The 23465-nt window shown below is 50.3% G+C and overlaps 10 protein-coding genes across 10 annotated transcripts in view; 3 read left to right on the forward strand and 7 right to left on the reverse strand.

Moving 5' to 3' along the window:
• Positions 1-466: 466 nt before the first annotated feature.
• Positions 467-4629, reverse strand: A1O9_11339 (phospholipid-translocating ATPase; the record flags this gene model as incomplete). Its single annotated transcript, XM_013399633.1, has 2 exons — positions 467-1333; positions 1393-4629. The coding sequence occupies 2 exons, from the start codon at positions 4627-4629 to the stop codon at positions 467-469; spliced, it is 4104 nt and encodes a 1367-aa protein (XP_013255087.1).
• Positions 4630-5748: 1119 nt separating this feature from the next.
• A1O9_11340 (exosome complex component RRP45) lies at positions 5749-6736 on the reverse strand (the record flags this gene model as incomplete). Its single annotated transcript, XM_013399634.1, has 3 exons — positions 5749-6340; positions 6402-6521; positions 6573-6736. 3 exons carry the CDS (start codon positions 6734-6736, stop codon positions 5749-5751), a joined length of 876 nt encoding a protein of 291 aa, XP_013255088.1.
• Positions 6737-7149: 413 nt separating this feature from the next.
• On the reverse strand, positions 7150-8234 carry A1O9_11341 (uncharacterized protein; the record flags this gene model as incomplete). The annotated part of the gene is made up of 2 exons (XM_013399635.1): positions 7150-7570; positions 7633-8234. The coding sequence occupies 2 exons, from the start codon at positions 8232-8234 to the stop codon at positions 7150-7152; spliced, it is 1023 nt and encodes a 340-aa protein (XP_013255089.1).
• Positions 8235-9368: 1134 nt separating this feature from the next.
• On the forward strand, positions 9369-10272 carry A1O9_11342 (uncharacterized protein; the record flags this gene model as incomplete). Its single annotated transcript, XM_013399636.1, has 3 exons — positions 9369-9378; positions 9436-10109; positions 10255-10272. 3 exons carry the CDS (start codon positions 9369-9371, stop codon positions 10270-10272), a joined length of 702 nt encoding a protein of 233 aa, XP_013255090.1.
• A 1640-nt stretch (positions 10273-11912) lies between these two features.
• On the forward strand, positions 11913-13551 carry A1O9_11343 (uncharacterized protein; the record flags this gene model as incomplete). The annotated part of the gene is made up of 8 exons (XM_013399637.1): positions 11913-11939; positions 12014-12055; positions 12120-12423; positions 12514-12618; positions 12704-12796; positions 12880-13056; positions 13185-13252; positions 13339-13551. 8 exons carry the CDS (start codon positions 11913-11915, stop codon positions 13549-13551), a joined length of 1029 nt encoding a protein of 342 aa, XP_013255091.1.
• A 1182-nt stretch (positions 13552-14733) lies between these two features.
• On the reverse strand, positions 14734-15945 carry A1O9_11344 (uncharacterized protein; the record flags this gene model as incomplete). Its single annotated transcript, XM_013399638.1, has 1 exon — positions 14734-15945. One exon carries the CDS (start codon positions 15943-15945, stop codon positions 14734-14736), a length of 1212 nt encoding a protein of 403 aa, XP_013255092.1.
• Positions 15946-16789: 844 nt separating this feature from the next.
• Positions 16790-17320, reverse strand: A1O9_11345 (uncharacterized protein; the record flags this gene model as incomplete). Its single annotated transcript, XM_013399639.1, has 2 exons — positions 16790-17172; positions 17239-17320. The coding sequence occupies 2 exons, from the start codon at positions 17318-17320 to the stop codon at positions 16790-16792; spliced, it is 465 nt and encodes a 154-aa protein (XP_013255093.1).
• Positions 17321-18131: 811 nt separating this feature from the next.
• On the reverse strand, positions 18132-19900 carry A1O9_11346 (uncharacterized protein; the record flags this gene model as incomplete). The annotated part of the gene is made up of 3 exons (XM_013399640.1): positions 18132-18665; positions 18718-19516; positions 19569-19900. 3 exons carry the CDS (start codon positions 19898-19900, stop codon positions 18132-18134), a joined length of 1665 nt encoding a protein of 554 aa, XP_013255094.1.
• Positions 19901-19997: 97 nt separating this feature from the next.
• A1O9_11347 (uncharacterized protein) lies at positions 19998-20993 on the reverse strand (the record flags this gene model as incomplete). The annotated part of the gene is made up of 1 exon (XM_013399641.1): positions 19998-20993. One exon carries the CDS (start codon positions 20991-20993, stop codon positions 19998-20000), a length of 996 nt encoding a protein of 331 aa, XP_013255095.1.
• A 2116-nt stretch (positions 20994-23109) lies between these two features.
• Positions 23110-23465, forward strand: part of A1O9_11348 (uncharacterized protein) — a 1376-nt gene continuing 1020 nt past the window's right edge. The window contains exon 1 of the mRNA XM_013399642.1: positions 23110-23441. The gene's annotated coding sequence lies outside the window, so the exon portion shown is untranslated. The remainder of the gene's footprint in view (positions 23442-23465) is intronic.

Here is a 23465-nt window from a genome sequence, read left to right on the forward strand (position 1 = left end):
TGCGAAGTACTCCATACTATGCCGAGTAGAGACTATGTAAGTCCTTCCTGGTCACAACCCGACCTTGATGTAATTCCTGATCAAGCTCGCTACCAATCTAGAAGGAAGCGAACGGACTGGCGAAATTATTTGTTTCAGCCTTTACGGAGCCAACCGAGCTCACCAATTTGCTGTCCCATACGCAGTATTAGGTAGATGTAGTTGCTCCGTACTCCCTAAGGAACGACGAACAATGTATTCATCCAGAACGTCCAAAAACCAAGACAATCACAAATATCAAATTTTGCTATACACCCGTACATACTAGTCCATGGATGCGAATGCGTGAATGCACGCATGTACGCACGTGTCATCGTCATACCTATTTATTCATGTCACTTTCACACATTCCCGTCTGCCATCGAAATCCTGCAAAACCTGCTCCAGTCCCGGCCTAGGAGAAAAAAGTGGAACGCCACACTGACGACTAGCTAAAAGTAGCTGTGTTCCTGCTACTGACCATCTCACCGTAGCGACCTCTCTGCTGTGTAGTGTCATAAGCACTCAGCACTCTCATCTGTTGTCCACCCTCATCGCCAGCGGAGAAAGCGTAACCTCTCTGTTTTCGCATCCTCTGTACCTGCCTGACCTTCCTCACGGCCTTCTGGAATTGCTCCATCCGTGGTCGGTAATCCTGCACGTTGTACTTCTGGATCTCCTGCACGTGGTGGTACGCCTGGGGGAAGTACATTCTCTTGGCATATTTCCAGGCGAAATCTCGGATGAGGCAAACGGGTGGAAGGACGAGGCACATAGCGTAGAATACCGGAGAGGTGAACATCTTTGGTATAATTCCTTCGAGTTCAGTAGACCAGCCGGCTCCGATGTTTGGCGCGGCATACGAGTACGCCGGAATAAAAATGAGCCAGATGACAAATGATCCCGGAATAGCGAGCACGGTATACTTGGTCCAAACATTTGTGATCAGCGCAGCCTTACCGAGGACCACCAGCAAAATGGCGGTATAGCTACTTGTACCCCAAAGCCAGTGGCCTCCAATCTGCCCGTTTGAAAGGATGAGGTCCTCATAGAAGAAGTAGGACGAGAAGACGTATGCAAGAATGGAGTGGTAAAAGCCATTCCCAACCCACGACCAAAACGAATGCATCTTAAAGAACACTCCTTTCTGCGTCAGTTGGTACAACTGCGGATATCGATCAAGTAGTCGAGCTGAGATAAATTGGTCAAATATGCCCATTGCAAAAGGTGGAAGCACGGTGAAGAAGACGTTGTAGAAGGACAAGGTCCATGACTCGTAGATGACCTGGCCTGAGAAAGCGTTTTGGAATGAATACTGGATGTGGTTAGCAGAAGGGCGAGGCCGATGTTTCCCAGCAGGTGTCTTTCACTCACCCAAAATTGTGTCATGAACATAGCGATGTTCTTGTAGAACGAGTACAAAATGACCTTGCTGATTCTTTGGTAGCTCCAAGCACCATGGACGAGGAGCAGTTTTCTCAGATACCGGAATTGTCCAATGGCAACATCTGCACTTCGAGCAGCCTGGAGACCTTCAACACCACTGATGCCGACACCAACATGGGCAGCTTGAATCATGGAAACGTCATTAGCACCATCTCCGATGGCAAGAAGGATGGCTTTCAAGTGGCGCTTGACAAGCTTGACAACCAGTGCCTTCTGCAACGGTGATACTCTGCAGCAAACAACAGCTTTGCACATGATCGCCAAGTCGAGGAACAATTTCTCCATGTCCTTTTCCAAAGCAAATGTGAGAGACTTCCCGTCAATAACGAGAGCTAGAACTTCATGCTCTCCAGATTTTGCCTGGTTGCGGACGGCATCCAGCTTCTTCTGTAGGTTGTTTCTCGTATCAGTTGCATTTTCCTCGTTTATAATCAACAATGTCATGTCTTCGCTGATCAATTTGCAACTCATTCCGATGTTGATGGCCGTCTCTTGCCTATCACCAGTGAGGACCCAGACCTTGATACCGGCAGTCTGAAGAGTATGAATAGTATCTGGAACTCCATCTTGTAGGCGATCTTCAATAGCAGTTGCTCCCAGCAAGAACAAGTCGTGCTCAATGATCTCGGCGGCCTTGTCGAGTTCCTCAGCACGGTTACCTCCAACGGTGGTTGCTGCTTTATCGAAAATTTGACGCCACTCCTGGAATTCTTGTTCCGGCACTTCACGCATGGCGAGACATAGTGTTCGTAGACCTTCCGTGGCGTAATCCTCGAGCTGCTGCAGGGTGATATCAACAATAGGATTGTCTTTTGCTAGTCTTTCCAAGATGACCGTGTCAGCACCTTTGCAATAAACCCGGATCTTGCCATCGGGACATCGGAAAATGGTCGACATTCGCTTTCTCGTGGAGTTGAATTCACACACGGCTAGAAGCTCGTACTCGAACTCTTGTCCGCCTACTTGGATAATGACCGACCTAGGTTTTCTGGCGACAAACTTGTACCCAAGCTGAACGGCACCTTCAACGAGAGCTCCTTCATCGGGTGACGCTGCCTGATACTTGATTTCAGATTTCTCGTCCTTTCGCTCCGGAATAACCGTGTGGCAGACCGCTAGTAGTGCCAGGAAATGATGAATAGCGGTCGCGCTCGGGTGGCTTTTGAGATTTTCTCCAAGTTGTTTGAAGTCGTGAACACCACTGGTATCATCTGGGCCATTTGCACGTCTGTCTTCCGGAACCACTCCAGCATATTGGATGCCACCAATTGTGCATTGCTTGAACTCCATGATGTTGCAGGTCAACGTGCCGGTCTTATCCGAGAAAATGTATTCGATTTGACCCAGCTCTTCAACAAGCGATGAAGTTCGACAAACCGCAGGAGTATCCGTATCCGGAAAGTAAATATCCAAGTCATTATTTATCAGGAACGCCTGATAATACTTGACCAACTCGATGGTGACGAAGAGCGAGATCGGTACCAGATTGGAATAGAGAACCCAGTACGTGAATATATCCAAGAAGAACTGTGAGGCCACATTGAGGCTACCATAGTACAGATAAGTCAGTTTGGTGCCAGCTCTGAGTCTGACGATAATATCGCCAACTGTGCTGACGGCGCTGAGTACGAGGAGGATTGCGACCAGCATAAGAATCTGTCGGTTGAGCATTCTCTCGACATTGGTGCGCTTGATCGGTGTCGCGGTAGCATTTCGCATCAGTTTCGTCTCGTGGCCAGTAAATACAACTAGCCCATGGACCCAAGGGGTATTTCTCAAAGTTGCCCCTCGAAGCAGTAACTGCTCTGGATTTAACGGTAGCTCTTTCTCGCTTCCTCCCCCCATCATGCTCAAAGTCGCTTCGTAGGTATATAGACTGCTGTTGGGCTGTTCAGAGCGTACACGACCACTGAGTCTTCCTAAATCAGCTGGGCTGACAAGATGAGCAGTTTCTGGGATGGCTTGCTTGATTTTCAAATTGGTTTCCCCGTCCAAGTTGGCGGTCTCAATGTAGCACAGTCCTTCCGGCTCGGAACTGGCCAACAAGACCAAATCAGCTGGGAAGGGTTCCTCAGATTCGACTCGGACAATGTCCCCAACAGCAACATTGATCCATTTGGTATTGGCAAAATCGGAGCCCTTCAAGACCTGAGCGCGAGAATCATTCAGTGACTTATCGGAGTTCTTCCTTTTATTGTCCTCCACCAACTCTTTGATTGCAGACACCAGGAGCACGATGCCCAAAGGTACAATTGTGGTGAATCGATTCGTCGGGGAGACGTTGGGGACTTGTTGTAGGATGGCGGTGAATAAGAAGAATAAATTGGCGTACTTTGAGAATTGTTCGTACAGAAACTTCGGTAGGAAAGTGGCAATGTTGTATTTGGCAGTGGAGACATGGTTGTCCACCCATCTATTCCCAGCGTTGACCGGCGGATTGTTGAGGTGTATTATTCGAGGGCCAAGAGAGGCAGGATCGACCTTCTTCCTTCCAAACATCGCCTTGAGTTTGTCTAGACTGAATCCTTTCTTCTCTTGCGACGGCAAGGTCTCTTCTGTTCCAGCTGTGTCGGCTCTGGCTCTGGTATTCTGCATGCCGGGCTCTGTCAAGGGCAGGTTCATGTCGGAGTAGTTGCTGTCTCTCATCCCCAGCGCCCCCTTAGCCCTATCCATGATACCGTTCATGGACATGAGACTACTGCGATTCCGGCCATGGTGTCCAACCACCTTGACGCCGCCTCCCGGGATGTGTTCATCGGCGGTGCCTGCGCCGTCATAGTATTTGTATCCCGCATCATCTTCGGCATAATCATCGGCGTCGCCATATTTTGAGTAATTGTTGAGGTCGGATGTTTGGGAGTAATTTCTGGAGCCATCGGCCATATAAGGGGCAGTAAAGGGACGATTTGAGCCTGTGGCTATCGACGACTGTTGCGCATGGCCTTGAGGGGCGGGCCTCCCTCCGCCAACGAAGTCGTCGTAGCTGGTGGAGGGTCTCGGTTGGAGATCATCTGAGTCATCGATGTTATATGTCTGTAGTAGTTGAGAATCGTCAACTGGTGGCCGCTGCCCTGAGCTGTAGACAGGTTGGGTATTGCCTAGGTCGAGGAGATGATCTTGATTGTAGTTGTTGGACGCTGCAGGCGCATTCGGCCGCCCATCCATCTCTCAAAACACCCAACTGGTTATGAGGTGAAGCTCGAAGGCATTAGCGATGAGAGAAGATGTTTGCGTTTGAGTGATCCTTAGAACTGGGGTTGAGGTTCAGATTGTTGTGAGCATAATGCGCAGGGAAGCCAGGAACGGGGCGGAGAAGGATGTCAGCGCTGCCAATGCCAATGCCACCTGCCTAGTGCCTCTACGTACCCAGTAGGACTTGAACGTGCCCATTGCAAATAGCACCTGGTGGTGCCCGGTGGTGGTTGGGTTCCCTTAGTGCCATCAACCACCTTAACTTGGGTTAGTTAAGTTAGTGGGATGGACTTAGGCGAGCCCAAGGGCTACTGGGCCATTCTCCGCGTCCAGGTCCACTGTTTACGTCTAGTGCCCGCAAAGGCCCAATGGGACTCCGAGCTCGAGGGATCTTAAGGGCGACTAAAGGGCTCCCTCGAGCCTGAGAGAGTCCACTTCCAGGCGGTTTCAGGGTGCCAACGGTGCTTAGACCACCACCCGAAACACCGCTGTGGGCAAGGAACCAGGAGGCCCTGTCTGTGAGAATTGATGCTAATGCCCGCTCTCCTTCGCCTTCTCACGGTTCTCAGCCAAGTACTCGTAAGCGCTGTTACTTTGCCTGGAGCCTGAATAGCAAAGATGCAAATCGAGGAACAGCAAGACATGGGGAGAGCAAAGCCACTCTCTTCCCCAGCACACCTAACCCACTCAAAGCCCTTCGTGGGAATCACAATGAATCACATCTAGTCCTATTAAGTATCCGGGTCAGATTCGTCATCCTTCTGCACAAGTGTTGCCCATCCCATATTTAAATAGCCCAACCTGAGACGAACACTGCCACCTTCTACCGCGTGTACCACCTTTGCCTCCTCCGGGCAAGGCGGGCTATCATTGCTCATCTATGTAAATTACGAGTAGTGATCCGCACTCGGTCTGCCGTATGATTTACCATTCCCTCCACAATATGGCCCTGACAAGACAACACATTTCGATCCATCCCTGCTAAGAAGCCGCAGGACGGAGTTCCGTACTAGCAGCTCGTCGTTCACTCGTAGAGGCCCGAAGTTCGGACAGTGTCTTCAATACAATCGATGCAGTTGTAACCAAACACCACTATCTCTCATTTTCCGCCCTCAGTTCGGCTATCAGTCCACCCACATCTCGCCTCGTTACGTCCTCTGCCAACTTCCTCGTGACCATTCCATTGATTTCTTTTCCTTTGGTCAGGGCTGTACTAATGCACTTGAGGAGTACCACCGCATCGACCGGGCTTCCTCCCAGCTTAGCCACTTGACATAATTCAAAATCATTGACTGTGAGAATGGCTTCAGCCTCCCGCACTTGCTCTTCGCTCCGTGTCGCATCCAATAAGATTGTTTGGCCATTGTGGTAGAAGCTGCATGTCACACACACTGGATGGTGCATGATGCTCAATGGAACGGGTACTCGTTCAGCCATGCTGTAGATGGTCACCCTCTCTCCGGCTACGGAGACGTCCGGTCTTCGAAAGTGGCGCAATGCTGCAACGATGGCAATACAAGAAGCATCGATCAACCCACCATCAGCGTCCAATACATGCACATCAGCCCGGACAGACCAGCATTTGGCCCCAGCAATAATGCACAATGACTCGGTGTCGATGGAATTGGACCTCCGGATTGCCTTCTCCAGGATTCTTGAAAGAATCACTTCTGGCTCCGTTTGCCTGTATAGCCTCGTCAGCTCGGAATGCATCTAGGCTACATGCAATCATGTCAACTACATACCTGCCAACTTCATATGCTGGGGATGCAAGGGGACTGAGCTCGGTGGTAATTGTAAAAACGCCCTCGAATTTACGCTCCTCAAGCGGCTTGGTAACTTCTGCGGATATTTGCACATGCACCCTTGGGAACACTCGTTAATTTGATGTTGGTTAAACCTGCTTGGAGACAAACCTCGTCTTTCCTAGACGGAGTGTAACTGTACCATACTCATCGCCAAATTCTAGATCAAGATCTCTGAATTGATCTAACTTTCTGCCATCCACCCGAATTTTCTGGCTGAGGGCATCCAGAATAAAGTTGCGCTCAATGGTGGAAATTTCGATTTCTCGAGGCATGCTTAGCATGTAAATTTGTACGCAAGTTTGAAGTCAAGGATAAAACGTGGTGACATTGGAAGAGTGGAGGTCGTGATCAAGCGGAAGAGTTTGACACGTTCACAATGTTGACTGAAACGGCTGGTTCGCGATTGTATCTTCACGTGTTCCCTGGTCAAGTAAAGATTGTGGAACCACATCAACAGACGCAAGGAATACAGTACCCAGAATTTGCACCCGACATTAATTAGTCCAAGGCTGAACGAGGTTCACAAGGCTCTGTAATGCCAAGCCACTAACGGGAAATCTTCGGAAATTGCGTCACTGCAGCAAACACTCCAGCGTTATTCTCTACTCACATGAGGCATACGTTCGCGGGCTTGATCTTATTTCTTTATTATCTCTCAACGAAATCCCTCATTCATGGAAAAGGCTCATAAATATACTTCAAACGACTTCGCAGCATCTAGGACACTCCTTTCGTAAGGGATAAAGGCTTGGCCTGTCGCTTTGACCGCCTTCGACGCATCAATCTCGTACCCAGGTTGCTGTTGCCCAGCAGGATAGTCCTTAATAATGTCGCGGCGGTCAGGATAATGCTCTCGCAGGATTGCGGCGATCTTGTTTCCAGATCCGAGACCACTGGACGCGATATACCGCTCGCCATTCGCCTTCTCCGGATGCTCGACAGCCCAGACGAAAAGGCGGGCAACGTCGCGCACATCGACGTAGTTACCTGGACCATCGAATGGTGGAGTGATATCCTGCCCTGAGAGAACTTCCCATACGTTGCGTACAGTCTCGCCTACCTTCTTCGAGTCCTTGGGCGCAACGAGGGGTGGTCCAGTCACCAGTCTGAGGCAAGATCAGCGATTGATAAAGATGCGGGTATTTGCAAACAGAAATGGAAGCCTTACACAGGATTTATCGCCGTGACTGCAAATGACGGTGTGTGCTGCTTCTGAAACTCCCACAGCGTCCTTTCCCCAGCTGTTTTACTAGCAAAGTAAATATGAATGCTGGAGGCCTCCTTTCCCAGCCGGTTGACCTCCCCTTCTGAATAATTATTCCAGTCTTGCTCGGTGAAGGTGTACGGTGGCTGCTGAGCACCTCTGACAGCAGCAATTGAGCTCATGAACACCACAGATTTCAGCTGCGAACCTGCGCTGAGGGCGGAGTTCAGGATCGACGAAGTCCCTTGAATCGCGGCATACATGACCGGTTCCGGGTCAGTGAACGACAAGGATACCGGAGCCGCTGTGTGGAGGATGGCAGTTACGCCTTTCACAGCTTCATCGAAAGCCCCAGGAATGGTGATATCCGGAACCTCGGCAACCTCGAAATCGCCAGCCTCGAACGCAGCCTTCAATGGACCTTCCGTCAGAGGTTTAGTATTTTCTGTTGACCTTGACGTGCCCCGGACTTTGAATCCTGCGTCCAGGAATGCTTTGGCCACTTGAGCCGCGATGTAGCCATTGACGCCACTGATGAGAACTATTTGACGTTCCTCTTGAGCCATTTTCTATGCTGAACCCCTTTGAATATTGGATTTTTGACTGATAGAACGGTCAAGCCTGGTCGAACGAAATCAGTATTGATGGTGATGCAAGTGCGTGACTACTCCTTCAGTGATGCGATATCCCATCTCTATATACCCTCCACAGCTCAACAGAACTGTCATACAAGATTGCATGTCGTTGGCCCCGGCCTTGTTGGTTGAGTAAGCTAGTTTCGCGTCTAAATCTTTAGGCAAATTGCCGCATTTGGGAGTTGGTGGTGGACGTTTGAGTTCTTCCATCATATCGTCAACATCACTGTCCACACCTCTCGATGCATTCTTGGTGAGTAACACGAGCTAGCAGCGTTTATGCTACGAACAATAAGTGGGTAGAGCTCAGGAGATGGTTGACGGCATGTGAAGAAGAAAACTTGATACGAAAATCCCTGGATTTTACGACTGTGACGGGGGACAGCATGCTGACTACCTGGTAGCGATGGAGGGGCCGTCCCCTCTACGACGTACGTGTTGAGGAACATACCAAGTCGACATTCATGACAAAGCCCTTCCAAGCTTTTCGCTTAACCATCTGAAGTAATTGGTACCGCTTCCTCAGGGCAAATGAAATGCAAGATCGAATATTGTGTATGTACGAGTAATCTCATTCATGCGTTGCTTAGTCACTCTTGCAGACGCCCAGCCTGGGCTTGTCAGGTCATGCTGAACCCAAAACCTTGCTCAACCAACAACATCGCAGATATATTTCATGAAAGGTCTTATCGAATTTCCAAAAGCTGGTGCATTACGTACATAATTTGAAATGGGATCTTAGTTCCAAGGGGGAGATCTATGTGCTAGTAAGTCTGCTGATCTCAGCCTTGTAAAAGCAGCCTCGTCGGGGACAGGAAAAGCGCCAAGCTATTGGCAAGCAGCGGCATTTGACCTGCGCCGTATTATTTACTGTGGGGCATAAATACTTGAAATGCACCTCATGGCGACTCAATAGAAGGTGGCAAGCGAGCACTCGACCAGACAATTTTCTTAACCAGCACTCAAGCGCTACCTGTACAGCTTGTGTAGCCATATTCCTTCAGGTCTCAAAGCCTTTAGCCTGTACTAGATTGACGCCGCACCCTCCTTCCTTGATTCCTCGCCATGACTACAGGTACAACAGCTCACAGATCCAAATATTTGCACGAGCTGACCGCTTTATAGCTCACAGACCGACCTTTGACCCTGCGCGAGGTAAAGAAGCTCAGCGAGGAGTCGCATATCACCAAAGGCTTCTCCCGGCATACACTCTACTCAAAGTTCGGTGGGTACCACATCCACATTCCGATCATTGGAGGTTGCCTAACTGCGACCAGACAACCCGGCCAGGGAGGAGCAGCAGATGCAGAGCCGCGTGATCTACGAGCCGAATTACTTGCAGCTGAAGCTGCGCACTTTGCAAAGACACAAGGCGCGCCCACCGACCCCGCCACAAATCCTCCGAAACCAGCGAAACGAGAACTCGAGGAATCATTAAGTGACGATGAAAACGAAGATCCTGATGCGAAACGAAGAAGAGTATTGGAAGAAACTCGGGAGATCGATGCGGATTCTGAAGACGACGATGACTCAGGAAGCAGTGAAGAAGAAAGTGACGAAGAGGATGAGACGGCCGAACTTATGCGCGAGCTTGAAAAGATCAAGCGGGAACGAGCAGAGCAGAAAGCGAGAGAAGAGGCTGAGCAATCGAAAAAAGCGCAAGATCGACGAGAAGAAGATATTGCACTTGGCAACCCGTTGCTCAATCCCAAAGCATTCAATGTGAAGCGGAGGTGGGACGATGATGTGGTCTTCAAAAATCAAGCCAGAGGGACCGAACAAAAGGGCAACAAGGAATTTGTCAACGTAAGATTGCAAGATTCTTTTTTGCTTGCTTGCAGCCTGAGACTGACACGGGGACAGGATCTTCTGAGGTCGGACTTCCACAAAAAGTTCATGGTAAGGCGAGATCAAATACTATGTGTTTGAGGTCATACTCACTTTTCTGCAGTCAAAATACGTTCGGTGATGTCGGCGGTTGCCTCCGTTACACTCACTAATGAGGGAGGCATCCAATCTTCCGAGGCAGCACGAGCAGCAAGGCAGTATGATTCAGTTAGCTCATGGTTAACCAGAAGCAAAATTCAGGCACAGCGATCGGCCTGCTGTTCCATGGCAATTGTCGCCATACCAGAGCATCACGCTACCGAACACAGCCAGTGACCACTAAAATGTCAAGTTCGGGTTGTGGTATGCAGCACGAGAAAACCGGGACAGCTGAAAGATTCGGCACTTCTTGTTTGCTCGGGCAGAACCGATCTCAACCAGAATGCCTTATATCAAGCCGAGTCTGGACTGGAGTCGACCACTGTGCACTATTGGCCACGACTCGGTCTCGACGACGCTAAGAGGCCATAATGCGACTTAGCAACACGCTGTGTAGACAGGACCAGGGGAAGCCGTGTCAAGTGTTCAACCCATCAGCTGGAATCTTGCATCCAGCCATACATATTCTCCCCTCTCAGCTGCACAGGTACGGTGGCGAAAAGCGTGGCACAGTCCGACGCACGTCATTGGGGACACCAGTGGTGGGACCGGAAGTGCAGATCTCTGGATATGCCCATAATGGCTGTAATATAGCCCTGGTGAAACGAGGCAGAGCATAGCAACCATGAGTCGTGGACTCGTGGCGCTTGACGAGGTCACAATTGTGGGGTCTGGCTTTTCAGAAAATTCAAGACATGCAGTTCCGCAGTTTACGAAGCAACACAAGTCCCAAGTTTCCAATACCAATTGTTCGGTGCTGCCACAACAACGGGAAAAATCGACTTATGTAACTTGCAGTAGCTCACCTCGCGCCAACATCTTGCTCACCACCTTGCTGAACTCTGCTCTCCATAGCAACACGTCTAGCCTCCAGACAGATTTCAATCCAACCGGGGCAAAGATGCAATCACGCCTCCAATCACTAGATCCCTGTGTAACCCGATGTCCATCCAGTTACCGATCCCAGCTGAGATGTTCTTCTCCCTTCCCCACTCCTCGTCGCTCAGCAGGTTCTGTATCCATCCGTGCATCCATCACCAGCTGTCACAGGTGCATCTCCAGACGAGAAACAATGACGAGGCCTCTCTCGCCATCTCCCTTCTCCATCCCAATGGCACAACTTGAAATCAAGCTTTCGCGTGCCTTGCCGTTGCCAGGCATCCACGCGGGGTTCCTTGGACAAGCTATTGGTTGTGTTGCTTTCTCATCGGTCACCGATGACATAGTCCCTGGACACTTTTGTCCAGACCATACGACATCTTCACGATGAGTTTGAGCGCTGCCCGTGGCCTCCCCTTGCGCGTTTCAACCGACGTATCGCGATATTTCGCGTGCTTGTGCCGATGGGCAGTGACGTGACGGGCCTGTCCCTTGCCATGCTTGCACACTCGTGCTTTCTGGGGAAGCTGCCCCTCCCGCAGGTTTGTTACAAGAATATGTGCCACTCGGAGAGAGCTAGCTGGTTGACATAAATTCTGCTTATTCCTTCTTCTCTCCCACATTGCCTGACTTTTCCACTGTCAAAATCTCCTTGCTCGATATTCTCAGAAGCACCTCGGTGAAAGACCTCAACCGTACTACTCTCATCCCAGGACAGAAATCCTTTGGACAAATCCGCAAGCCATGTCTTACAACGACGATAACAGCTACGTATGATATTCCCCTCAAACGTGCCCTGGCAGTGCGTGCGGCTCAGCTGGTCTTTCCAATTGACCGAGAAACAGGGCTCCAGTGGACGACAGGGCGGTGGCAATGATAGCTACGGCGTAAGACTCCCCTCTTCCCACCTCAGCACAAGACTCGCATGTACTGACATGAGTTTGAATATAGTCCTCTGGTCGGACTGGCGCCGGCGGCCTAGGCGACGACTCTTATGGCTCTTCCGGCCGCGGTGATGACTCCTTCGGCTCCACCGGTCGTACAGCTGGTGGACTCGGTGGTGGCGATGATTCCTATGGCTCTTCCGGCCGCGGTAATGATTCCTACAGCTCCTCAGGTCGGACTGGCGGCAGTGGCCTAGGCGATGACTCCTATGGCTCTTCAGGCCGCACAGTTGGTGGACTTGGTGGTGGTGACGACTCCTATGGTTCTTCTGGACGCGCTACAGGAGGCGGTCTAGGTCGGGATGATACCTGTGAGTCAGCCCTTACTTTCCACCAGGACATTCCATTGCTTCCCTCAAGCTCCATGCCATGTTGCTGATCGGTGTCCAATATAACATCAGACGGGAGCTCGGATCGCACTGGAGGTGCAACAGGTGGTGGCTATGGCGATGATGACAATACGACGTCTCGCCGCACTGGTGGCGGCTTAGGCCAAGACGATACCTGTAAGTCCACTTTCTCCATCTGTGGGCAAAAAACGGTGAAAAGAAATCCCAAAAAGACTGACATCTTCTCCCGCGTGGTTTTCAGATGGCAGTTCCGGCCGCACTGGTGGAGCTACGGGCGGCGACTATGGTGACGACAACCAAGGCACCAGCGGAGGTCTCGGTAGAGATGATACCTGTAAGATCAACTGCTTCGATCCATGGAGACCTTTTTTGGTGCCCCCTCAACGTGGCTGACATCATCTCTCGTGTCATATTTAGACGGCAGCTCCAGACAGACTGGAGGTGCTACCAGCGGCGGCTATGGCGACGACCAAGGGACGAGCGGCGGCCTCGGCAAAGACGATACATACGGAAGCTCGAGGCAAACTGGAGGAGCTCTAGGTGGTAGCCGTGGTGACGATGACTACTCGAGCGGTCGAACCGGAGGTGGACTGGGTATGTCGTCCTCACTCTCCCCAAGGGCTCACGACCTCGGCCTCTCATGGGGCCAATTAATACGGCCCTTTCTTCGTTTGATTCCATCAAGCCTGACAGGGAACCATTCTCACTAATGCGCACAATAGGCCAAGACGATACCTATGGGTCATCAGGCGCAACCGGCGGTGCCGCCACTGGCCGAGACAACGAATACGTAAGTCTCAACCCCCGCCACCAAGACCCAAAATGTCCCCTTCCTCATAACATATCCAACTAACCCACACCTTCTTGATCTCACAGGGTGTCGGCTCAGGACGTACAGGCGCTCAAGAAAGCGGGGGATACGGGGCCGGATCCGGCTACAACGACAATGACAACGACAATAGTTCGTCCAACAAAGATTCCACTGCAGGAAAATTGCTTGAGAAGGCTGGCGGTCTTTTCAAGAACGAGAAGCTGCAGGAACGCGGCGCTGAGAAGAGACGAGATGCTGGCAACGAGGATAACTACTAGTTTGGTAGCCAGCATCTCGACGCGAGCCTGCCTTGGCTTGTATGGCTTACCGGCGGGTGCCAGCTTGGGCTCCTTGGAGGAGACATTTCGTCTTATGTTGGTTGCCGACCCACTTGACCAGCCTGAGCCTGAAACCGGCTTTGTTCGTAGACAAGTTTAATTGGTGTTCTAGTTAGGGGCATAAAGCAACTCTATGGACGAACTTGCGGCTACGAGCAGCATCACCAAGCTTCAGAGTATTCCTCCGTCAAGGGCTTTCATTCTTTCTTGGAAAAGCCTTGGGCGAACCTTTAAGGTTACATGTTGCCTTCTTCAGTGCCTTCCCAGTCCTGGATCGGTGGGTTGTACTCCGACTCATTGAATTGGAGAACGGGTACAACTCGTCCGCGACTCCAAGGCTGCCCCTCTCTTTGAGCAAGAGTTCTCGCTGTTAGATTGGAACGTGAATAGTTTGTGTATCTCTACAACAGAGTTCGTATTTGAAGGATTCAGAGAGCCTGCCTATAGAGGTGACTCGGCATCAACCAAGCTCCCTTTTCTACTGAGCCTCTTTCCCCGTTTCCCCCCAAACCCAAAAACAAACAGAAAGAATCATCCAGAAACGTGGCCCCGGTTCGGTCACTCCTGTTGCGTGCTCTCCATATTTCTTTCTCTCTAGATGGCGAGGGACTGAGCCGTAGCCGTCTGTTATATGGTGAAGGACGAGACGCCTCGAGATTCGCCTCCTCTTCATTATTTCCCATGAAATCGGTGTTTATATATCGTCTTGTGAGAGAACTGATAGTTTATTTGTAAGACTGCTCAGATCTGAACATCCGCCAATTTTAACTGAAAGGTACGGACGGGGGTTGTCTCTTTCAGTGATTGCCCATTCCCTGCCTAGATGCTGGCAAAGATGGTTCTGTAACGCCTATGAAGTGTATCCTGGTTCGAGTCGGGCGCTCAGGCAGGAAGGTGATTCAAGCGGTACTTTGGGCGGGAGGTAGACCCAGAAGTCTAGATAACCCAAGTTTGAAGGGAACCTCTCGAAGATTTCGCTTTCTTGGTTTGAGATTGCAGAGAGGGCGTCCCCACTAAGCTAGCATGAACATTTCTTATCCAATGACCCCATCATGATTCCCCGAGTAATTGGATTTCGAATTGGGAGGCGGGGAATATTGTTGGAGCAGAAGGCCGTTTGCCTTATCTCCTTTCCCACCCGACAACACGGTACTCAACGCCTGCTTTCCCGTCTCTTACCCACCCATCGGTCTCATCGTCGGATGGCTCTCTTTCATCTGCATCTGTGGCAGATTCGGAGGCAGAGACCACTGACGAGCCAGGGATGTTGACTCCGTCAGCCCAACTCTCTAGAGTCGTTTGCGAAACCGCGCGCCAAGGCGACATGGCGGTAGAGAAACTTATCTCCTCTGGGAAGAACGTGTCGCATTCGAATGCCTCCCCATTCAGCTTGTGGACCTGAGTTTGCAAAATTCGAATGTCGAATGCTATGGATTCAGGGTCGGTGTCGTCCTCAGGGGTTTGCTGTGGTTCTCTGGTTGTGGTGGGTGACAAATCCTCGCCATCATCTTTGATGTGTGATCCATGTGGCAGCGCGAGGATTTGGCTGTAGAGGTTTGCTCCACCGATGCAAAAGACCTTGTGTGGAATTATGGTGGTGTTTGGAAGTGGGTCCAAAGATGACAAAAGTGAGAGCGTCCTCGGTAGAGATGATGATATCAAGATTGCCGAGGATGCAGGAGTGGAAGAAGGAGTCAGCAGCACCGTTGTTGAGACCGTAGCATTTGGAGTTTCGATGTTTTCTGCAGCTTTTGATGGCGTGGCGGCAGTGGAAAGAAGAAGGTCCTGTGCCTCCCACGACTCCGAACGTCCCTGAATCTCCTCCAGAATGCGTCTCCCAAGCTCCTTTACCTTCCCTCGGGTGATGACGACGTTCAAACGTCCGGCTAAGGGACGAAATTTCGAGGGAATACTTTCCCACGTTTTCCTCCCCATGATCAACGCGTTTAAAGCGCCAGGAGAGGCTGACTCCGGGACCTTTGTTGTCAATTTCCTGAAGAAAGCCATATCGCCTTTGATTGCCGACCACGGAAGGGTGCCTCGGTTACCGATGCCCATGGGAGGCTTCAGTGCCGTCGCGACGATCACATAGATGGGCTTTGGATGAAATGTGATGGGCACGATGGTAGTCATGGTCGTTTTGATAATTGACGATGTCGATGGATTCATTGGCGTCGCACTGCGTTTTTCGTCGTCACTGTCGTCGTGAGAGGCTGGCGGGTAGTTAAATGGATTATTTGACGGCCGCCTGTTGGTGGTGTATTCTGGTAATTCAGTTGGTGACGGTGGGTCTGATAACGAGGTTTCTGGAGGAGGGGCGATGTGGCTCGACATGGTCGTTGCGTTGTCTGTCACTTTGGTTCGAGCAGCCTCGCACTGCTCAGTAAATGTTGAAGACGTCGAGTTGGAGTGGGAACGCGCCGCGTGGCCAAGTGGTGCTGTTACTATCGATACAGTGGGTAAGCGCGAACTCCAAACAGTGGGAAGGAGCAATCGAAAAATAGAGACGCGTTCCTTCAAGTTTGCGCACTCGCTTGATGTCGAGAATGTCGCGCACAATGTATTAAAGAGAGAGCTCAAGTAGATAGTACCTGTACCAGTCAATTATTGAGTTTTGGCTCGTGGTTGAGATAAGCGCGATGCGACCTGATTTTCTTCTTCTCATTCCGCTGGGGGACTTGTACTCGGCCTCGGAACAACAATAGTCAATCTCCCAAATTTGAAACAAGGACGACTGTCAGCGTGGCCGATCTTTATCACTACTGCTACTGTATGTATCAGAGACTGCCCCCTATCACCTGATTCTAAATAGTCTTTTTCGACAGCTGAAAGTTACTCGTATGTGTTGCTAATTTCACGCAGGTTGGACCTGCGTGAGTCTAGACCACCGAAACGGTTGAGACTATTTCTTTGTCCTTGCCATTATGGATCCTCTCATCTTCCCCCCCTCGACAACAGTGCACTGGAGCGAGACTTAGACGCGGATGACAGCCATCAGAACTGGAAGCTTGACCCGATGGCTCAAGCGCCTGTTGTATGTATGAATTAATTATGATGCCCTCCTTCTAGCCCTCAGGCATCAGCCGTCCAATGGCGTAAACTTTGCCCGAATCTCTCTAAGCCTTGCATGTGCGTATGGGGAAAACACACCTCGAGTACACGTACTGCTGCCTACAAACTACGGCTCCTCCTTTGCCACAAGTCTTGTACCCCCATACCGTTCCAAAAACTTGTTGAAGCCTGCCTCGACTATCTCCACATCGTGCTCAAGCTTCCTCCTTTTCGCTTCGTCCTCGGGATCTTTGTCACTCTTGTGATCTGCCGCTAAAGTATCCAAGCCGCCAAATAGCCAGATCTCTTTCATAGTTCTTGTAAGCATCATGATCTCCTCTGCAGCACGAATCATGGCGTTCGATTCGACCTCGAGCTGAAACTGCTGCACAGATGTGTCGGTAAGTGAGGGTGGAAGGGCAGGGTCTGCGTTGCCTTCTGTACCCAGAGCAACAGCAAAGATATTCTCAAGCCTCTTGATCATGGTCGTAGAGAGGGCAGTTATGCGTGCTATATTTCATCGGTCAGAGAGTTGGGATTTTCGCAGACTATAGAAACCTTCAATGGCAAACCCACCTTGCAGGAACCTCGCACTCGGTGCGGCATCTTCTGCGGTGGCCTGTCTTTTGGCAGGGCCTTGTTTTGGATCTCTTTCCATACTCAAGGAACCGTAGCTTGCAGGCCAATATGATCTCAATTCTTTTGCTTTGGCAAAGTAGCCGACTGCCGGCGCCCCTTCTCCGCCAACACGTCAATGTCGTTTTCTCGCCCTCCGAGGAGTTCTGCTACAGGAGATTGGAACACTTGATCAACCTCTGCACGCATGAACCAAGGCAGATCGTCCAAATCTTGATTCAGTAATTCGTCGGCCGTCTCATACATAAACCAAGGGAGGTCTGTCAGTTGCTCTGGCATCGCGGGGTTCTCGCAAGACGAAACGTTGGGGGGTTGGATGCTGTGAAGAATGGTGATGGCAGTGAATGGAGGGAAGTTAAGTTGACCAGCTACATGTCACATCGAGAGGACCTACAGCTCTAGAGCTGTGCACTTGTCTCTTGCTTATTTGGTACGATCGTCATCGAGAAATCTGGATGGTATCCCTGCACCGCACCTCGCGACCGTCCCACTTCTTAATTCCGCGAGTCAGTCATGCCAAGCCACCCGCCCACAAATGGTCAGTCACCTACACTTGTGCGAAAGGTCATGTTATCCTTTGATCACGCCTAGGGGCGACGCGAGCCCATCATTACTCCTATAGCTGGAAGCTGAAACATTGCACTCGAGGGCATCTTTTATAGTACATACAAAATGTCCATTCTATCCTTTCGCCACTTGATGTGGAAGCTCTTGCATCTCTTATTGTTAGGTCGCTCACCGTTGCTCTAATCGTGTGTGATCAACTCCATTGCGGGCATCAGGCTATCAAGAGCCGTGGCTCGAAATATCGCGTCAGAATTGACCATTAGTCATTACCCAAAAATTGATTCATGTTGACGGAGCTGCGTGGTGACCCTGGCGAAACTGCTGATCATCCAGTCAATATACCCATCACGGCTTCGTCTGATTTCCCGAACTGCTTCGTGAAATGCCTCGTTCACATTGACATTCGACTTTACAGATGTCTCAAAGAATGGACACATGATGTTATCAGCAAGCTCCTGGCCTTCCAGTCTAGAAACCTCTCGCAGATCACGCAGATCGCACTTGTTTCCCACCAAAACGATGGGAAGCCGTTCGCCTGCCGTAAGTCTCGAGACCTCTTCGATGAAATATAAGACTTCCTGATATGACCTGCGCGAGGCAATGCTGTAAACGAGCATGATACAATCGCAAGCACGGATGTGATCTTCCCACAGGCCTGAGTACTCCATCTGACCTGAGTGATCAACGATTTCTAGTACGACAGGCTTACCATCCACGCTGCATTCGGCCCTGTGATAGTCTTCAATGGTTGGGTCAAACTCCTCTCCCGCACAAAAGAGTTCGAAGAGCGGAGAAGCGAACTATTATAATGATAAAGTCAGCTGGGAGCGTACTAGGGTATACAGCACCTACCTGCATTGCCAGTGGAGATTTTCCCACTGCACCCGCACCAAGAAGGATGATTTTGTAAAACTGCTTCAGAGGTGGTGGCATGGCAGGCGCTGTATTGAGAGTCGTGTCGCCGTGAATTTCAGCATCGACGTGCGCGGCAGACGGTCGTGTCACCAAGCTCGGTTCTGACATCTCTGGTGCTTGTACAGCTTGTGGGGAAGGAGCTCCTTCAGACGGATGTAGTACAAGTACTGACTTCCTTGACACCAATTCTCGTCGAGAGAAATTTGGGGTTGTTCTCCGTGAAGTCTGAATGACAGCTGGAACTGTTGACTGGGCCTCGGTCGCCTCGTTCTGGCCGTTAAAAATGTTCAATTGCTTGAATGGAGCAATGTTGTCATTGGACTCATTACTACGCGAGAAAGGGGAGCATGCTGTGTTTTCGGAATGAGCGGTTATTGATTCCTGTTGACTAGGGTGCATGGATAGGTCATTCGATGTCAGCAGCATGTCGTCCTGGATTTGAGCACTGCTGCCGAATTTGGGGTTGCGAAACATGTATCGTCTGTAGGCCCTTGAGCTGCAAATTATATGATCGAGGGCAAATGGCGGCTCAATGGTCTCATCTCGTTCAAGGTCCGTGTGGATGGCAGTAGTTGAGAATGCATCGCTGGAAGCGATGATACTAAATCTAAGGGAGCCAGATCGTGTAAGGGTCGAGGCTGGTTTCTTGTTCCAAGATTTCCGAGACCGCTCAACCAAGTCGTCTAGTGCAAGTTTTTGATTGACCAGCAGCGAGCGTATTTCATGAATAGAATTGCTGTGATTACAGGGTGAATTTTAGTATGGAGATCGAAATAGGCTTGACCTACCTCTCTGAGATGACCAACAAATTTGTCAGACCAGCTTGATAGCCATTAAGTTGAGAAAGCAGCTCTTGGATATCATTGCCGTTCCAAACAGACTCGAGCTTCGCGTCGACCTCCATCTGGTTGGAGGCCTCCCTCTCTGTTGTTGTTCGAAAATCAAGAATGTATTCCTCGATCAAAGCAAGAGTGCCTTTGCAGCCGACAATGACACCTTCCATTACATGCATGATCCGATCATGCTGGCTTTTGAAAGCCACGATTCTTTCGATGTCAAGTCGCTGAAGTCGAATTATTGCAGCTTGAATCCCTTGACATTGGGCCGCCACAGAAGCCATAATCGTCGGAGGCATAACAAAATCCTTCTGGACGTCTTCAATGCATTTCATGACCTTCGCGAAGTCCGAGAGAAACAGGGGTAGCTGAAGTGCTAAATCAGAAATGCTCCTGTGTCTGATCAGCATTATGTTGTAGAGCATCTGCCATGACTTGGTTCACTTCATACATCGAATTGCCCGAAGGTTCAATCGGGTCGCTGATCGGAACCGGTCTTGCCTTCTGGACATCTCCCACTGGAATCATCGTTAACAATTCTTTAGCATACGCTGCGGCAATTGCAGCTGCATATGGTTGCCATCGACTACTCTTGTGTGAATCTGCATAATCACAGATTCCCCGGATCACTAGGCATGGAAGCGTCGTGTCCATGACCCCAGCCGCCTCCATATCCACACAGATGGCACTCAAGTCTCGCTGAAGACGGTCACGAGTTGAACTGTCTTTGATTACCGTGTTCCCCGAAGCGATTGTCCCGTAGTGCACATCCGGGCTTGACCTTATGGTGCGAAGTACTAGCCGTGACAAGTCGCAATTTTGGCATGACGAGCCTCCAGTATGACGATAACTTGATTTAAAGAGCCGATCGTGTTTGTCGCCGGGGTAGCTATACTCTGCAACCATCCTCGGATACTTCGCTAGCATCTCATTGAGCGACTTTGTTAAGCGATTGCCCAGTCTGTGATGCTTCGACTTCAAACGCTCGACATTGGCACTGAGTACCGAGGGTGGCTTACACAGGACTCCTCCTCGCTCAAATCTACCCTTGGCTGTCACCTTCCCCATGTCGTATTGAACTACACCACCAAAGGTCCCTGATGCCTGGCTTACCACAACGTCACCCAGGCGAATATCGTGTTCTCCCTTTTTCCCCGGTATCCCTCCTCCAATGCCTACCAACAAACCAAAGCGGATGGAACCAAAGTCGTTCAGCAGCTGCGTCGCCACAGATGCAGCTGCATTGTTTCCAATTTGTGGCATGGCGGCCACAACGACATTGTGTCCAGCGAGCCGACCGAAAGTGTAGGCATTCTGGCCGTGGCTTGGTGGAAGTGTATCGTGGATCTCTTCGAGCATACCTTCTACAGCGGCCATTTCGATGCCCATTGGGCAGATACAGGCAACTGTGTAGTCTGCATGACTTCGTTGCTTGCGAACAGAGGTTATCGTAGTTGTTGATGGCATCGCTGTGCGGTTGGACCGTCACGATCCTGGTTGAAGCCTTCGATTAGCGAAACGAATTCTCATTGCCAGGAACTGCCAGTGGATTTGGGAGAGGATTTACTCGACTACCTGCTCAGTAGAGCTCAATAGAGAACGCCATGCGCAAGATGAGTGCACGCAAGGGACGAGTTAATGCTTGACTTCAGGAAAACGTTCATCAGGGGGATACATATTGATGCAGCACAAGGCTGCAGTCGCAGCCACATCTATTGCACAGGCTTGAGTATTCAAGCTGCAGGGCGCTTACTGCAGGGGCAAAAATGTGTTGTTGGTGGCGTCTGCAGCTTTCGCAGTTAAGGTAACAAGATAATTAATCGTACACCCACTTTGGCCTTTCCCATCTGCGAAGGACATGTGGTTTTTACAACAGCCCATGGCGGCACATGAAGAACTCGGGAAGTTTGGAACTTCCGACATCATTTCACTGCTAGATGTCGGCAATGCTGCGTAGTTAGTCTGTTAACATGGACCACTTGAAAGTAACAGGAAAGTCCTGGTCACGTGCAACCCATGATCAGCAGAACAGCGATTAGGGTCCTTGAAAAAGTTCCGAAGTCTGACAGGGCGTGAAAAGGGGATAGAGATACACATGATTTGCCTTCTTGTCGCGTATCATTCTAACTTGCGAACAATAAAAATAGAAACGAAGATCATGGTTGAACCCGAAAGACTTGACGCTGAGAGATTCGCAGCATGGATGCTGAGCACGTGACTGAACTATGGCAAGGATGCTTGCTGCTACGGTGGAGTGTTAAGGTACAAGGACCTGTGGTTCTTGGCATACACGTGACGGCCAACCCCATCCACTTTCTGCACATCATTGCCTCGTTCTGCATGTCAGCTTGGGTCACAGCCACGCAACTTGACGAGTGCTCGTACTTGTTGAGCTCCCAACGGTCTCCGAACGCCGACATCATAACAACCTTGGAGTTTCTATTTCCTCGGGCTGAGTCGCCACTTATTAACCGTCGCCAGTGTCGGTGTCAGCCATAGCCCCAACTCGATTATCTCCATCCTCTAACCTTGGCCACAAAGATTCCAGGACATTGTATTCTACGCCCCTCGAGCATTCTTTTGAACCTCCTCAGCCGAACACTTTGGGGGCCTTGGTACAGATGGCTGATATTTCCGGAACCGAAAGACCGACACCTCGTTGCCGAGAAAGAGGTTCAGGTCTCTGCTCTTAAGTGAAGACGTACGAAGTCTACATCACAGCATACAGTGCATACGTGTCTGAGACATGTGGATGTATACCCATCAAAGGTCTATTTAGACTTCCACGGTATGCTGCGCAGTATATAATCTACACTTCTTATAAGCTAACAACAAATCCGGATTGACGTCAGGTCAAGATTATTTCTACAGTATATGTCGGAAGATGTCCACTATGACGACCGCTGTGCATTCCATTGCGTATTCAATTGGCATGTCTCTTGCTCCGCTCCACGATCACTAAGACATACATATTTTAAGCAATTGATACTGTGGGGACAGGCGTGGCTCAGATTCACGTGTTTCGGCAGTGTTGGCCACCAGCCTACCGGACACAGATCACGATCCATGCGGTCTTATGCGAACGACGCTTGTTGCTTGGCTTTGACCCCTCCACCCTTCGTATTGATCAGCATCCTCAGCATTCGGGCTTGCATAAATGTTCCCGATATACCAAACGGCTGACCGTACCTGGACCTCGTCGCCCTTTGCTGGGCAGTACACAAATCTCACTCTCCACCAGTTACCCACATGGTCTCACCAAGACTGGGTGTTCATCCGGAGTGTTGAGGGATCGCTAATTGTGGCTGAAGTTATGACGACTGCGAAGGTAAGACGGATGTATAAGTAAATGCAACACCCTCCCCAGTTGCGAGTTGATATCATTATATCTCAGAAAACCTTCACCATAAATCTCGTGTGCTGTCCACACATCCTATTTCCCTTTTTTATATTTCCCTTGTTTCCTTCCGACATTCGTTGAAATATCTCGTCCATTATGGCGAAGTCAATCGTTCTTTTCTCCTTGCTCGCACCTGCTCTCAGCGCAGTGTTGCCCAGAGGTCAAGAGGGTGACAAGTCCTCTATGGCCATTACTCAATCGGCTGAAAAAGCTTCGACTACACAAGCATCTTCTCAGACATGGAACGACTGGGCTTCCAGTGCCCCGGCCGAAAAGTCAACCGTCGTCGTTGTAACATCCAGCAAAGAGGTAGTCCCGTCTTCTTCCAAGCCTGAAGAAGGAAAGTCAACCCAAGCCTCCAGCTGGGCTGATTGGCAGCAATCTTCCTCTGCTGTCAAAACCAGCGAAGTACCAAAGGGCACGTCGTCCTGGGCTGATTGGCAGCAATC

The sequence above is a fragment of the Exophiala aquamarina genome, assembly GCF_000709125.1.
Source record: "Exophiala aquamarina CBS 119918 chromosome Unknown aczIA-supercont1.17, whole genome shotgun sequence".
NCBI lineage: Eukaryota > Fungi > Ascomycota > Eurotiomycetes > Chaetothyriales > Herpotrichiellaceae > Exophiala > Exophiala aquamarina.